We start from the raw sequence: 16,947 nt of genomic DNA, 5'->3' as shown, positions 1-16,947 counted from the left end.
GATAAGGTGACCTTGGAATGCTTGGAAGGCGGGGCAAGAGAGGACATTACACTGATGGGAGGAAGGGAGAAGAGAATATTAGTGAAGCTGTGGGAGAAAGTGATGGCGAGAGGAAAAGAGGAATTGGCGGAAAGGCAGGAAAGGTCTGAGGGGAGTCGATGTGACAGGAGGCAAAAGGGAGTAACATGAGAGGGGAGGGTGTGGAGGATCTCTTTCTGGGACGGCCAAGGAGCTGAAATGCTGCAGTGAAGCCACATGGCTACCACACACACACTTAAACAAAAGCACACATGCAAATGCAGGTCGCAACCTTTTCTCTACAAGAGCAACATCATCTTCCTAGATTTGAACCAACTGACTGACACGCACGCTTTCTGGTTAACCTTCCTATCACCTAACGCTTCTGTTCACCCTCTCCTTTACTTTCACTCCCTCCCTCTTTCTCCCCTTCTCTCTCTCTTTGCACCAGCCGGTGAGTGAGCACATTTCAGAGAACATCCTGAGCGGTCCGGTCTCGGCTTCATTTTTAGATCCGTCCCAATCTGAGCATCATCTTTTTTCCAACTCACCAGGCCATCTGGTTTGTCATTTTGTAGGTTATGCATGTTTTTTTTTTAAACGACAAGGCTCTCCTATCTGATCTGGATAAAACCAAAAAAGGTGAGTCCAGTTTAGTGTTGAAAGTCAAAGCGAAAGTTAAAAGTTTTTCAAATGTTAGCTCTGAAAGCAAAGTTGTCATGAAATATTTGTAAGGGCGTTTGTGCATGGATTTTTGTCGTGAATGCTTGGTTGGCCTTAAAGGACACTCACTTGAAAATAGCCATGATTTACTTGACTTTTAAGTAAACTTTTAATGAAGAGCACTAATATTTCCTGTGCAATTTTTGTTGATTTGGAATCATTGAGAATAGCAATGAAGTAAGAGATGTGTTCAGAGATGTATTCATTTATAGAGAATTATATTACTAATGTTAATTTTCTATTTATGTTGGACATCTGAAGTTGTTTAAAATTTTGTTTTTTAGTTTGCATGCTCTCCCTGCAACTGAGGTTTTTCTTCAGGTGCTCCAACTTTCTACATCACATTTCAGATGTGTTTAAGGTCAGTCAATTGAAGGCCTGAATTACGCAAATGTGATGTTTGCTTTGCATGCGAATTGTGGTCAGTCTTAATTAAGCAGGGAGAGATTCCAGTATTCCTATGACCTTAATGGAGGGGAACCAGTGTAATAGAAATGAATGGGTGGAAAGACTGGTTTAACGCAACTAAATTTATCGTATATTAAGCATGGGGACGATTTACTCAAACTTGTCTGATACTAGAGCTGTAAATATTTACCAAATGTAAAAAACTAAAACAATGATATGCAATTGACAGGATCTCGCATATGTATATTTAAAAAAATAATATTTTGAATATGTAATTTCCATATAAGATGACCAAGAAAAATAATTTTAAGTCAAATGAGCATAAAAATGAGAATTGTCTTTACGGTAAACATTTTTAATACCAGTTTAGACAACCACAAATGTTAGTAAATCAATTTGGGTATTTAGTTTTATGTAGTTTTCAAGGGCATCAGTGTCCCTTCAATTCGATGTTACAAAGATTATTCCCCCATTGTAATTTAAAGTATTCTGAGATGCACACTTCCACAAGTAGATAATACTTCGGTACACATTGTATCTAAAATTCCATACTAATTAAATTATGCAGCTAATACAGTACTTGGTTTATCTTTAAATGAAATGTATCCATTGGTTGTTATGAAATTCTTAATGGTGCTATCGTTATACACATGTAGCAACATTAATAGTTGAAAGCCAAAATCTGCATGTGTGTTGAAATGCAAAGTAATGCAGGTTGTCCCAGCTGACCTCTGAATGCAGCTTGGCTCAGCCTGGGTTTGCCTCTTGTGGTTATTACTTGATGATGCACTGCAGCAATGAAGCTGCACAAATCGCACCTTTGCTATCTTTATTTTACAATCATGTTCTGTTTTCCTCATCCATCAGGCAATATGTGGGATCAGTTGTTCAGTACACTTACTCTAAGTTAGAAGGCCCACAATTACATTTCTCACTGATGTGTGCTTTGCCCATGAAAAGTCTAAAAATTATAAATTGTGGAAAAAGCAGACCTACACTTCTCTGTACTATTTATGTGTGACCCCAACACTCGTCAGTGCCTCTCCCAAAAACTCCGCATAATAGTGTTTTAGATCAGTGGTTCCAAACATTAGTGTGCCCCAGACCTATCACACACAGTCATATTTTGATGGAGCAGTATAGAAACAAATTATACCTGCAATAAAAATAATGACTATGCATTACTCTTGAGGTAGCAGCTAAATGCAGTGGGAGCCCTGCATTTCTTTCTTCTCAAAGTTTTAAAGGGAATCTTTCTTACCTTTGTTCAAATGCAAATCAAGACTTACCTATGTCTTTTAATCTTGCGCTGATGATTACGCCCCATTTATAACACAGCATTAGTGAATGTGACTGTTGGAGAAATACATTGATTTTTAACACACATCAGAAACCACATTTTATAACATACACTCATTGTCTCTCTATTATTGCTATCATTCAAAAAGGGAGACAGCAATGTCTATTTATTTAAAAAATACATTTGTGTTCACTGTAGTCTTAAAAGGCTAACATTTTTCTTATTAATTGTATTATTATGATTATTAGGAATATCAAATAATAAAACAGTCAAATATGATGAAATACTTTATTTAGATAATGCATTTTTTAAAATATTCCCAGTGCCTAAATTAAGGAAAAATGGAAAACATTCTTAGCCATACAATCACCATGCCATGTTGTGATTACAAAGGCTACATCTTCCAGCAAGCCAACCCATATATCTTTTTATACCCCTACATTTTTTTTACATGCATCATCCAAATACAGTATGATGTTATATATGTAACAATGTGCAAAACAGTGACCTGATTATTAAGACACGAAACAATGTAATAATCAGTTGGCTGAACTTCATTTGGATTTATGCTTCTATGACATTCTCCCAGTAAACAATACAAAACATCTAAGAGGCAAACTGTCAATATTAAACTCAAGTTCCTTTGAGCACAATAAAAAAGTGCCATATAAACAATGTGCTTATTGCTACACATGCATGCTCTTATGCACTTAGTACATTGTTTTTTTTTCTGACATAACTGACTTGGATACGTGTTGGAATGTGTTAATTGGGATGCTAACGGATTGTATATTACACGATACATGCGTTTACATAGTGCAGGATTTATGTTGCAGAACTACCAAAAGAAAAAAAAACAAAGGCTCTTTCCAGTTCAGGTAATGTGATGATAAAGTACAATCAATTATGTTTTTGAGCTTTTTGCCATCTACTGTGATATGAAGATTTACACAATACCACAAACATGTGCATACAGTGTTGTAAATGATCATATGGCCAGCACAGGGTTAGAGTACATTAAAATATAACATGACGAGTGAAATTAGAGAACGTGCACTGCACTGGAACCACAACAACATTTCGTGCATTCATCACAAATAGGCCTTTTGTGAACTAAGAACTAACTAAAAATAGTTGCAACCATAAGACAAAGTGATTGTGATAAGAAAATAGAACTAAATAAAACAAAATCCTCTGCTATTAATTTTCTAGGCAAAATTAGACATGACTTTGCAACATCAATGGTGCATTTGTCTTTTACTGCATTGCCCCCCTCAAAAAAAAAAACAAAAAAAACAAGAACGCTACTGTACAACACACTTTTTGTGCATGTATCCAAAGACATGACGCTCACAGATACATCTGAAAAATATTCTAGTAAACACTGGATCCACTCTACTCAATTCTGCGTTCATAAGAAATAATAAGTGGAGAAGCTTGACTAAAAACATCAGCAAAAAAGCTGGGACAAGCTCCATAGCATATACATTTTAATAGTCAATTACTGCTCATTTTTTATTTAATTATGCTTAATGAGCTTTAGGCAGTAGAATTGCTTTTAGTTTGGTGCTTTAAAGTTTGGTGTATTTCATATTCTGATCATTCAATATTATAAGAATAATATTCAAATGTACTATATTTGTAATTTAACCTTAAATCGAATAATTAAGAAGTCAGGAGTTGGACTGAAACACAGTTGCCCCTAGAGTAAAATTCTTCATTTTTTTCTATCATTGCTAGTGTACAAGCATACAGTGTATGTATGTATCATACAAATACATTTTATTGTGTTTTTGAAGTGAATTGTTCTCTTGTTAATTTCTGGTTGGTACATTATAAAATTAAGCCATAGCTTGTCATGTGTACTATGGCAAGTATTTTCCTTGTGATTTATAGTTTAAACTGGCAATGGATAGCTAAAACGTCTACCCGATTGTAATTAAGATTAAGATGTAAAATCTTAAAAATGACAAACACGTCTTTCATTCCCTTTCGTAAAAACACACTCATGTTGACTGAAACTCGCAAATATGCACTTGGAGTGTATTGATTTATTTAGTGGCTATAATGGACAACTAGAAGCCACATATCTTCTGAAACAAAACTGGAAAAAAACTAAATTCTTTGGCCTCAAAAATAAAGATTCGAAGATACAGTTAAGTTAAATACAAATGTTAAGTTGACCATTTAATATCATTGAACTAATTTTGTTAAATTTAAATTCCCTTGTTAAAAAATCAGTACAAGAAAAACTATCCCTGAACATAAAGTCTTGTATTTAGTTGTGTTCATCGGTAGTGAAACTCATTCCAAAAATGGCTCACTTTCTTAGAAATTTGTTGAAGTCATAATTTGACAATGTAAACACTTGCAGAGATTTATAGTAATAAAATAATGCATGTTAATAATTTTTGTTGTTGTCTTTGATAAAACCTTTTTGAAAGTTAACATCATTATCATGTAATGCACATAAATTGGGAAAGGTCGCATAAAACAGATTCAAGCTTATAACAAAAATATATTGTATTGCACCTACCTGGGGCTGACAAAAAACAGTTGGTAATGCCTGCCTCAATATGGTTAAATAAAAAAAATGCACCTTTTAAAAATTGTTTGGAAAACATTGACAAAATCTGTGAGTATTACATTTTCACCCACTCTTTGCTAACCTGTAGGTAATTTAGGCATAAGCCATAATGTGGAGAATCTTATTACCCTTGTACCTGAACACATAACGATTAAAAGACTTAGCCTTGATTTAATGTTGATGGTCCTAAAATATTTAAAAGGCTTTATACTGGATTAAAACACAAATAAAAATAAAAGTCATTTATAAAACAAATGTATGACTGTGTCCACCTTTAGTAAAAGTGTGAATTGTTTTGTTTACCAGTGGTGGTGCTGTAGACAGTGCCGCAGGTCATTTACGCTTGTCTGCAAATATCAGAAAAGAGTTGTAGATCAGTAATAGTTTAATGAAATAAAGAGTCCGAGTGCGTGAAGCTTTGGTTTAGAATCTGAAATAATAATAATAATAATGTGCTAATTTGGAACTCACATGGGGTGCATATAAGGCTCATGTTTCATCCATTTTCTACAGTATTTTTTTACTCAGTGCCTCGCATGCTGACTCAAAGTGGTAAGCTAATGTATGCCACTGCTGTTTTAGCAGAACTGATATTGTGAAGAAAAAAAAACACTTACACAAAAATCAATTCTATTGCCATCAGCGCTGACCAAGCAGAAGGGTAAAATCTCCACGAGTTTTACAGTAGGAGTACTTTCAAAATAGGCTAAAATGCAGTCTGAAGAATTTGTCTCAAAGGCAGTCACATCTAATGAATTTCCGGTCTAAAAAATAATGATTTGACAGAAATTCATTGTCATGGATTATGCATGCTTTAAATATAACACATTGAGAAGAAAATACAACCTATGTTTAAAATGTTCAAAGTTTCAAAGCATCTCTTAGAGTAGAAAAACTGCATGTTAGTTGTTTAGGTAACAAATGTACAGTAGGATTCATAAAGACCTTCAGATTCAGTTAAAACTATTAAAATAGCACTCATATAGATTTGGGCATTCAATGTATCAGTAGAAATTGCAGTAGAAAATAAAAAGGGATGCAAAGAGTGTGGGTGTGCTTTTAAATAACTACATGGCTTATTATCCTTAACCGTTCTGATTTGAATGTGTTATTTCTTACTTTGGTCCCTCTTCTGCGGCACCTTCGGGCTCTAATTTCCCCTCCTCCTCCATTTTTTCCTCTGAGGTCAGATCGTGTTTCAGATGATGACGGAGAAATTTCACGACCACCATGGACAGGATGAGGAGAGCAAGTGCTCCACCCACTGATGCACCGATCGCAACCGCAATCGTTGAGTCTCTCGGTGGGGGTACTGAGAAAACAAAAAGGAGAGAGCTAAGTTTATATTAAAAGGCAAGCGAGAGAGGGCATTGCTGGCTAAAAGCACAAATGGGATGATTTTAACAGCAAGGAATGAAAATGCTGTTGAGTCAGCTTGGCTATTCTAAATGGAAAACTATGCCGATCGACTAAGTTCTACCTCTTGTTTTCCATTAATGCATAAAAAGCTGACCCATGAAAAGGTTTGTGGTATCGAGAAAGCACACACACATCAAAGTATGTGTCGTTACTTGGCATTAACTCTATTTGGTAAGAGCTTAAAGAGATTTGCGTGATTTGGGTTTACACGTATGACTCAATTGAGAGTTGCAAGATAATGAACATCGGAAGTGATGTTTGCTGTCCTCTGAAAGCCACTAGGATTTTTATGTAAATGTTTGGGCAGGTCGAGTAAGTATCTTACGTTTAGTAAAGACATTGAGCTTTATGGACCCATGACCGTGTATGCGATCTGGAGGATTTATCACATAACAGTTATAAAGTCCCTCATCTTCTTCTTGTACATCTGATAGGGTGATTGACAAATCATTCTTTTCCAGGTTCCCTGTAAACACCACCCGGTCTCCAAACCGTTCTGGCAGCAAGGTCAACATTCCTTTTTTCTTGTCATATGCCAAAAACTGTAGGGATAAACAGAAACACTGGTTGATAACTGCAGTTGGAGTTCATATTTTTGAATGGTTATCTTTCTTACCATTTGTTCAGTATCGTTGATTGATTCATGGTAAGTCCAGTTCATGACAAATTTCTTTGTGTCTATCTTGTAGCAGGAGGTAAAAGTGCATGGGATTTTGATATCTGACCCATTCTTTGCATTTATTTTATTAGGCATAATAACATCCATGCCTGAACAACCTGCAAGATAAAAAATAAAAATAACTCAAAACACTGGAAGCATAAAGTTTGTCAGTAAACAAAACAAATGTTCTGGCATTCATAATCTAAAAGGTTGACAAAAGATTTATGGTTTATATGGCTGTGAAACAAACATGATTATATTTTCATATACTAGTCTTAAAAAGTCTGCAAAACCTGAACTAGCTAACAAATTTAACTGAAACTTTATACGCAAGATGTACTATTAGTAGTTTCTGGCTTATAAATGACTGATTGTGAAAAGTAAAATCTAGCTCTTAGGGCTTTAAAAACAATTTTCAATCGGATTCTCAAAACAGTTACATAAAACCATATTTGACCTCTGAGTAACTAGAGGTTATGACAAAGAGGTTTTAGATTTAGTTTGAACTTCAATCCTCTACACTGCTGTATGTATGACTATTGGTTTCGTAGGCATTTTTGCACTCCAAGGCAAAAAGTGTGTGTGTGTGTTCTGACTCTGCACCATTCTGTACTGCAGTTGGGTGTTTCTGGCTCACTTCCCATTTCTCCTGCACCACTGCCCCTCTGCAGCGCACCCACATGCGCACGCGCGCAAAATCACGCAACCTCTGAATCTCAACTGTCCTATATGTACATAATTTACACCTAAAGTCACGAGTGAACAACATCCACCTCAGTACATTGTGTCTTGATGCCAAACCTAATATGCACTCGGTGCATTCCACACACATAGACATATATTTATAAAACACATACAACCCACACTTCTAGAAAAAGTCTGCATTGTCAGCAGTGAGCTAAGAAAGGTTGTGCCTTGTCAATGTCAACCGCACATACTGACCAACAGTATCTGCTTACACAGCCAAGCCCAGCACTGCATGAAATATCTACATTTACTTACTGTATATCCACCAAGAAAGCAGCACAAGTCTATGAAACTCTACAGAGCCCTGTTCAAACGCCTGTCTTTGTGAAAATGTGTTTTAGTTGTGTTTAAAACATGCATTGTCACTGTTTTCGGGAACACCAACACCACTATGTCAGTTGGTTTTTTTTAGCAAGGACCAATACCAAAATGTCTTTAATAGCAAATTAACTTGAACCCACAATGCACTAAACAAATGGTGACAATATTGGAACCACCGAAAAATTTAGGGATAAAAAAGATTTAATTAAGAGCCCCACAAATTGAGACCTAAATATATTTATATTTTTTTTGCGAAAGTGATGGGGTGCCATACCTCTCTACAACCCTCTAAAAAAAATCAACAACAACAATTTGACTTTACAGGACTTAAAAAAAAATACTAAAAATGTATTTGGTCAGTTGTCCAAAAACATTTTATGTGCACTACACTGACCGTCAATGAGTCAGCAGTTCTGTATTAGATGGGTAGCCACGCTATGAGACAGAAGCACGCACTCACAAGAGATGAAATACTGCAGTGAAGCAACCTCATGCATACCTCACTCCCTGAACCAATCTCTTCTTTGTCGTCCTCACTTGCCTTGCCTTACCTTTTCATACCATTTCCTAGTAGCCAATATTTGGCTTACACTTTGTCTTCATCAGTATTATGACCTCATCAACACAAATTATATTGACTCTTTTTGTGTCTTGGGGGTATGTTAGACATGTAAGGTCAATGCACGGAAAGTCAAGGTGAAACGACAGTACAGAGAATTCTTGCTCACCTGTTTTTCCAAAAGATGATAAAACCCTCATTACGGGGCACTGAACTGATTTTGATGGAAAAGTGATATGAAATAGGAGACATTTACACATTGTTTTCCACTCCATTACTAACGACTGAATGTCCAATATGTGAAGAGAAGTTCCCCAGGGTAACAAAAATATTGACATGTCTGACTATTTATGCATGACTAGTAGTTCAAAGCACTGCATAGGAGGAGGAAGGCGACCTTTGGAACTAAGGATCACGGTGGCTTCAAAGAATACGGTGAAGACAGCTTGACTTAGGAGAGTTGAAAATGTCTCCGTAGACAACTAGGACTTCAGCCGTGCACTTACTTCATTGGGACATGACCAGGTATGTTGTCAGCAATTGGAGCTTTGCAAGCGTTTATCTTGCCAAGGGACTGCCTTATGCTGTCAAGCCATGACTGTCATTGTGAAGTGGTAAAGATAACATGTCAACAAGTCAACTTGCTAGTTTAAACTCTGGCACACCTAATACTGTTTGAACAAACAGGGGCCAGGGTACTTAGGGGCAAAACCACTGTCTTGAACTGAAAAATTAAAGATGACAAAAGGCATTGTATTGCAATAAGATAGTGAGAGGTACCGTGGGGTTGAGGTATTTTTATTTCCAACTGTATTCCAGGTGAAAAGGTCAGTCTGAGGCCCTGCCCTCAATGTTCTTGTTAAAAGCTGAATATATATTATGTAGAAAGAGGATATATTTGATTGACTTACCTGCTGAAATTTAAATGACAGTCGAGTATTTATGCCTCCTTTTCAACTGCCACATTATGTACTTACAAACTCACCTTTTTTCACCAACTGTATTGCCTTCATCAAATGACATGTAAGGCTTGTTTGGTAAGGCAATATTTGAACCTTAAATAACCAGATGTACATATAATGTGATACAAAAATAAAAACATACCATCTATGTTCCCAGCTAAAATTAATATAAGCAGATAGTGCAGGGAAACTCCACAGTACTTAATTAAAGGTTTATCATTTGCTGCCCTCTTGTGGCACAAAATCAGAAAACACTTTGGCATCACAACAAATGCAGAGGGAGGATGTTGATCTAGCAGATAATGCTGAAATATTTGCTTAGCAAAGAAAACAAAGCTTTAAAAGAGAACCATTATGAGATTGTCATGGAGACTGAAAAGGAAGGGAGCCCTTCTTGTTAAAAAAAAGATCAGTATAGTTAAATAAGAGTAAATGCTGTATAAAAGCTTTACTGTAATGACCAGTTGTTTCCAAATATTATATTGCGTGTATAAATGACAAAAAAATAGATTTTTGTGATCAACATGTAACGTTGAATAACTAAATTTGGCTTGACTGTGTCATATTGTGTTTACAGTTGTAAACCAAACATTTATTGAATGAAGGTTGCAATCTCCAAATAAGCATGATGAGCAGATTGTAATTAGGCTCATTTTTAGGCCAATGTCAGCCACCTCAATAAAAAACAATTGTTTTTGGGTTGTGGTATGAGGTTTAAGTGGCTTATGTATCAATATGTAACGTGAGAACTCATTGATCGTTTTATTATGGCAGATTTCAGTGGGGATGGGAAGAAATATTAGGCCTTAGAAATTAAAAAAATGGCGAAATCAGCCTTGGAAAACATATTAATGGTAATATTGATTGTTCAACGTCATTTTTAATGCAATTCATGCACACTTCATTAGGAAATAGAGTGAGAATATGCTATAATGTGCCTGATAATAAGCCCTTGCTGTCAATGTAGGGCGGTGTGCTTCTTACCGGAGACCGAGAGCATTATCATGAGCAACAGCAGCACCAGCCGAGCATCAAACCTTCTCTCTCCCAGCGTACTCAGACACATGGCCGCTGTTCAGGATGCACAAACGTTTTACGCCTTCAAAAAATGATGTCTGGTAGAAAAAAAAGAGCAAAATTAGCGTTTAGGATGAATACAAAGACGAAAAAAAACATCATATGTTTAGAGGCAGGACATGGCTGGCAGTGTCTGTAGCCTTTTGTGGTTGGTCTCATGGTTGCCAGATATTTTCCAGTAGAGGCGGGAGGGCGAAACCAAACATAATTTCAAACGTTATCACTGTCTTTTCCATCATTTGGTTAAAATAATAAATAATGATAAAAAAAGTGATTAAGACAGATAATTTTGTGAAATATTCAAGGATGGAATATAATTACCTGAAAGAGAATGGAGTCTGCTGTTTTGATAGTTGCTTTGTATATATAAGGATGCCCTATTTGGTTTAATATTGTGAAATGATGATCAAGCATAAACTAGGATTTCTTATTTTCATATTGATGGTGACTGAAGGAAAACAATAACGTCGTTTTAAGAAGATGACTTGTTCCCAACCATGTGCAGGACAAACATATAATAAACCCAGCGCACCTTGTCTTGCCCACCCCTAATTAGGAGCAAAAATATTATTCTATTTCATTTTTATTTATTGAATTCTGATATACGTATAGGAATATATAGGACACTAATTTACTTTATATTGTTGGAAATGATTTCTTCAATATAAATAACATCAGACTGTTCAAAAAACAAGCAAAAAAAACACCCAAGAAACAAAACCAAAGGAGTAAATAAATAAACTCCTTTTTAAAATGACTATCAATCATAAATCACTAGCATCAGTGTATTCATATTTGTATTATTTATTGTTCTAAAGCAACAGACTTGTGTAATATTTGTCAGTTTAAAATTAGTTGTATTTTGTAGTAATGTATCCATTTTAAAGTTGAACCCATATATACCAGGTCCCTATTATACTTTTAAATTCATTAATTCGTTTTCTGAACAGCTTTATCCTCACTAGGGTCGCGGGGGGTGCTGGAGCCTATCCCAGCTGACTTCGGGCAAGGGACACCCTGAATCGGTGACCAGCCAATCGCTGGGCATGAGAAGGCGGACAACCAACATACCTAGGGGCAATTTAGAGTGTCCAATCAGTATATCTGTCACATGTTACTTGGTTGGCGACCTATCTAACATTTTAGAAAATGCTTGCAAAAACTGTCACCTTACAGTTTATTGCAGTTCCCTATAAGGCCAGAGGGTGCTGATGTGACTCTATCATCGCTGCACATCACACTGCACATCTTTGTATCAAAATCTCTCCCCCTCCTTTATCTTAATCTTATTTGTGGTTGGATTCCACTAAAAACAATTTTCACCATTGTTAAACATCAAGGGAATGTTGCCGGTATTTAAAGGATATACTACATGACAGACTACTCATTGAGATTGGGGATATACCAGAATTCAGATCAGGATCACCTCCAAAAATAATCATACGAAATGAATGGAAGAATAATACATGGCTAACTCCTATTAAAATCCATGCAACACAAAGCAATGCACTGTGTGCTAAAATCAAAACCAACATCTTCTACATAGGACGCCATACATACATAATGTACATATGACAAGTATGCAGCATGTCAGTAGAGCTTTGCGAATTAACAAAACTCATTTTTTTCCCTCTTTCAGAGAACTCTTGCATCTATCAAGAGGTCTCAGCAGGAATTGGCCAGCGCTCATCTCTTCATTTCTTTTGTCCTTCTTCCCTTATTCTTCTCCAGGGATTTTTTTTTATCAACAAAATTCAAAGAGAAAGGATTTCAGAAGCTAACAGTCAAAGCTTTGTTTAGTGATTAGTCACGGAGACGAAAGACAATAAAGCGTGTTTGTGGGCGTGTGGTAGCAAGTGGCGGATATCGAGTAGGCCTTTGGTGACAGCTAAGGCAGCGGTAATGTGATATTGACACTTGCAGATGCACAATTCAGTTGGGGTTAAAATGTCTACATAAAAGAAGTTTATTTTTATACCTAGTAACATTAAAAAAGGCTATGGAACTTCGACTCTTGCAGTTAATCTCTGTTCACTGTGTTTTATGTTCTGGATGTAAAGAGTTGAAAGACTTCTCTGAAATCCCACATTTCTCTTTCTCCCCATTCAATTTCACTTGCTTATCTTGTATAGGTTGGAAGGGAAGTGAAGTGACTGAGGGGTGAGAGGCCGGGCAAATTCTCGATTTGTCTTTAAAACAATCACAGCGTATAGAGATGGAGAACCATTCACAGCTAAATCGATAAGAACAAGGTCATTCATATATTTTGTGCCAGTGTTTCTCTAGTGATCTCTCAAGTTCTTGTCAAACTCAACAATTGTGATAAGTATTGGGTCTAAAATTCACATAAAAAGCCTGTCATTGGTTCACATTATTCACGTTATTCCATTGTTTTCATATCAGAAAGACCACAGAAGCTTTTAACTTCAATGTCATTTAAATGTAATGGATAAACATTTCATAAAAACTAATGTACAGTAAATTCAATTGAATTGGCCAATTAGTGAGGTAGTGAGAAAAAAAAGATGTGTTTTGTGAAATAGCCCATCTTTACACTCTTTTGTGATGCTGAATGGCAAATTCATCTTCAGCTATAGTTTTTCTTTTCAAGATGTGAATAAAATCAATTCACCTTGACTAGATTGAGAACAATAACGTCGTTACCACTGACAAGAGAAATACATTTTTTTTAAAACAGAATAATAAGCTATAGCCAGTTGTATAACATTCCATTCTCCAGCAAACACCATTGAGAACATTGAACTATTCATTGCATCTCAACAATAAGTACAACATAAATCTTTTCTCCAACCAACAGCAATTAACAGAGATTCATATATTAATGTTGTTGTCTCATTTGTGTTCTTGAAACTTAAACCTCAATTTTTAATTAATATTTTGTCTGATTCATCAACATGAATAGAAATACCAAATGAATATTTGAGTTTATTAAAAAAAAAGACTACATTGTGTGTTAGAGTTTGAGTTTGTGGGTGTTTACTTCATGTCATGTGTTTCCTTCAGTGTGTCTTGTCCTTGTAGGTGTCCATTGATTTCATCTATAGATACTTCCCCTTGTGTCATGGCCAATATATTGTCAAACTTAACCCTTTCCCAAACACATCCCTGTATTTTTTTTTGTTTACAAACATGACTAGCTTGATGAAAAAGCATCTAAACATATAATATATATAAAATATAATCTTGATCACCAATGTAAGACAATGAAATATCAGCACACAAGACAAAAGAAACACAATGATGCATTTAATAGTACCCAAGTAGAAGGAGGAGACCAATCAAGAGAATTGCACATAAACTCTTCCTGCTGAGACGAACTGTCATTTGTACTGCGAATGAGATAATCAATGTACCTGGTGTGAGGACAAGTGCCATATCACAAATACATTTTAAAACAGCTTGGAAGCAATCAGAAAGTACAGCAATCACTGCTTGACAATGTCACACATTTCAAGAATAAATATGGTTAAAAAAAACAAATCTGAGATCATCTTTTTAGAGGAATTGAGTAAAATCCACACATTCTTATAGTTGACACAATATGTAAAGTACCTAAAAACTAATTTGGAGTGTAAGTAGCAACAACTGCAATTAATCCCCATTCTCAAATATATCTCAGCAGTAAGCATGTTAACTCAGGAAAGCAGCATTGTCTGCAATCATCTCCAATATATCTCACCAGTAAGCATGTTAACCCAGGAAAGCCGTTTGCAGTCAATCGTAGCAGGCAGCTTCTCATCCAAAAGATAACGGTAGTATTGATACAACACTTCCTAACTGGGCCATGGACTGTGCCGTATTGGATATTGATTTATAACACACACTGCTGGTTGAAAAAAGGGAGCAAATTGGATTCCACAGTTAGAAGAACGACAATAGAATTGGCAACCTCAGGCTGGCTAATCTTTCTGTTTTTCACAGACACCATCGATAGTGGAATGAGAACATGGAGTACATAATAATCCTGAATGATGCTTGAGACCATTTATTAATGGCAAATGATTGAGGGTCTGCCTGATCACACTAAATCAACTTGACTCAGAACATAGGGCCAACGCTGCATAATAAGTGGAGATAGAAAAAATGTTTTTACACTAGGCCAGACACTCAATACAAGGTTATTACCCATAGTGGATGGCAGAAAACAATATTTTAAACAGGTCACATTGATTGTACTTGGGCGAAGAAAAGCTTTGGTTTCTGTCTGTACTTCACAAATATGTTCTTTTTGCAACTTCTTCCACTTTATTGGGTCAATCCTCATTTGATCAAATTTAGCTTTATATTGCCATCATTTAACTGTCATAACAATGTCACTTTAGACAGCTAAAACACATCTTGTAGGATTTTATTGCTCAAAAAAAGCACCATTAGTATAACAATATCTGAAGCACAAAACATAAATTAGAATGTGCATAGTCGTATAAATATCGAGGACTGAATTACAAAACAAATTAGCAATGTGATGTGGTTATTTGAAATATTCATATATTATAATGTGCCCTCGAGTTTAAATTATTGACATTGTTTTTGATAATGTCTGACATTTTAACAGATTAGCGTGACATTTTACTTATTTTAATTTTGGAATAAATAAGTGTTTTTGCACCATTCCATAATATTAAAGCTTTGGTATTTAAAGGGGCAATTGGAGACTGACCTCATTCTTCCATACAGAATTACAGATATAAAACAGCACAACTGTTTACTTGTGTTCTGAGTGCTTATGTCTCTGGACTATCATTGTTTTCATTGCAGTTATGTGTGTCTATTTGAGAGTGCTTTCCAGAACTCCCAGAAAAGCAAAACAAACAACAGCAACCAACTGTGGGCAAGATGTTGTCTGACAAATTCTATGAGACAGTGACAGAGTGGGATGTCTTGAGTTTTTGGGGACAGTGTGATTTGTCTTTACAGTAAACTACTTTATTTCTCATCACAAATGAACTGTAGAGGCCACTGTTGTATCACCCTGGTGATGTTAAGCATAGCAAAGGATGGATGGGTGCAGGATGGAGGAATGTGGAGTCAAGGGTGCATTTGACTTTTCTTGTTTCTCAGTCCTAAAGAGCACACGTCTTTAATCTTGAATGGCTAAAAAAAGGGGGGGAATGATTTTGTTTTGGTCTTGCTTTATACACAGTATTATAAAAGGGATCATCCTCAAATGTTTCCACAAAATTGGATGCATAAAATGGCTTCGGATGAAGACCCAAGAAGAGATTCATGTATAATGTATGGAAGCTAAATATGCTAAGAATAGACAGTATGATGACAGTATGGTGTTATCAGGATTCAATTTTGGGATTGAAGCTTCAATCATTGGCACTGACCTTCCTGTTTTTAGTTTGCACATTCTTTCTAAGCCTATGTGGGTTTTCTCAAGGTATTCCTCCCACGTATGGTGGATCGACTCATCTCTCTCAATTGTCCAAAAGTATAAGTATGAGCATGAATTGTATCATGTGTCCTTGTTCCCTGAAATTGGCTAGAAACAAGTTCAGAGTGTATCCCTGCTGCCACTAGCTTAAAGTCACTTGGGATAAACTCCAGCACCCCCTGCAACCTATGTGAGAATCAGTGTTCAAATGATGAATGTATGAAAGAATGGTTAGAATAATGTGTATTAATTAAATCAAATCACATCATGATAGAACCAAGTAATTTAGCTGCATTTCACTCTAATTGTATCAGTTTGGACAAACTTAATTTAGTCCACATTCTTTTTGCAACATTTAGACAACAAGGTCAGAATTTGTTGTAAATACCATGCAAAAAAAGCAAGATTGCACCCTCATAACACCAAATAAGATGTGTTTTAACACAATGTAATATGGCTCCAGTCTCTAAACACTTTGGTGTGTACAACAGTGAATTGAATATAGGTTTTCCTTGCCTTTATTTATGGTTTTACATAAAAGGTTTTATTTTATCTCACCTAAGTTTAGATAGAGTTAGCAAGGCCCACCAAATTTAACACTCATGCCAAGTTAAAATATAAACATAGCCATGAATTGTTGAAAAGCACCCTGAGGAGTTATGATTTGAAAGCCATTCTTTTCAGCCTTTGGCATTTAAGTTTGTAGGTTTTTTTCACGCAAGAATGACAGTATGAAGTCTCTCAAAACTATCAACTATTTGTGC

The 16,947-nt window shown here is 35.8% G+C and overlaps 1 protein-coding gene and 2 long non-coding RNA genes across 4 annotated transcripts; 2 read left to right on the top strand and 1 right to left on the bottom strand.

The window, feature by feature from the left end:
• Nucleotides 1–350: 350 nt before the first annotated feature.
• On the top strand, nucleotides 351–7,029 carry LOC144200259 (uncharacterized). Its single transcript, XR_013327074.1, has 2 exons — nucleotides 351–1,102; nucleotides 6,227–7,029. It is a non-coding gene; the product is annotated as an uncharacterized LOC144200259 (long non-coding RNA).
• scn2b (sodium channel, voltage-gated, type II, beta) lies at nucleotides 2,724–10,942 on the bottom strand. Of its 2 annotated transcripts, XM_077722290.1 has the most exons (5): nucleotides 10,690–10,941; nucleotides 7,072–7,232; nucleotides 6,781–6,997; nucleotides 6,156–6,348; nucleotides 2,724–5,383 (listed from the first exon to the last, which is right to left on the bottom strand). In XM_077722290.1, exons 1-5 carry the CDS (start codon nucleotides 10,769–10,771, stop codon nucleotides 5,374–5,376), a joined length of 663 nt encoding a protein of 220 aa, XP_077578416.1. In that variant the 5' UTR covers nucleotides 10,772–10,941; the 3' UTR covers nucleotides 2,724–5,373. The 2 variants fall into 2 exon arrangements, with proteins under 2 accessions (XP_077578416.1, XP_077578417.1); XM_077722291.1 differs by lacking the exon at nucleotides 2,724–5,383 and having other exon boundaries at nucleotides 6,152–6,348; nucleotides 10,690–10,942.
• On the top strand, nucleotides 7,699–14,283 carry LOC144200258 (uncharacterized). The gene is made up of 2 exons (XR_013327073.1): nucleotides 7,699–9,268; nucleotides 12,422–14,283. It is a non-coding gene; the product is annotated as an uncharacterized LOC144200258 (long non-coding RNA).
• The last annotated feature ends 2,664 nt before the right edge of the window (nucleotides 14,284–16,947 follow it).

The sequence above is a fragment of the Stigmatopora nigra genome, chromosome 8, assembly GCF_051989575.1.
Source record: "Stigmatopora nigra isolate UIUO_SnigA chromosome 8, RoL_Snig_1.1, whole genome shotgun sequence".
Classification (NCBI taxonomy): Eukaryota; Metazoa; Chordata; class Actinopteri; order Syngnathiformes; family Syngnathidae; genus Stigmatopora; species Stigmatopora nigra.
Note: the sequence above shows the minus strand (reverse complement) of the source record. Positions and strands in the feature narration are given on the sequence as shown.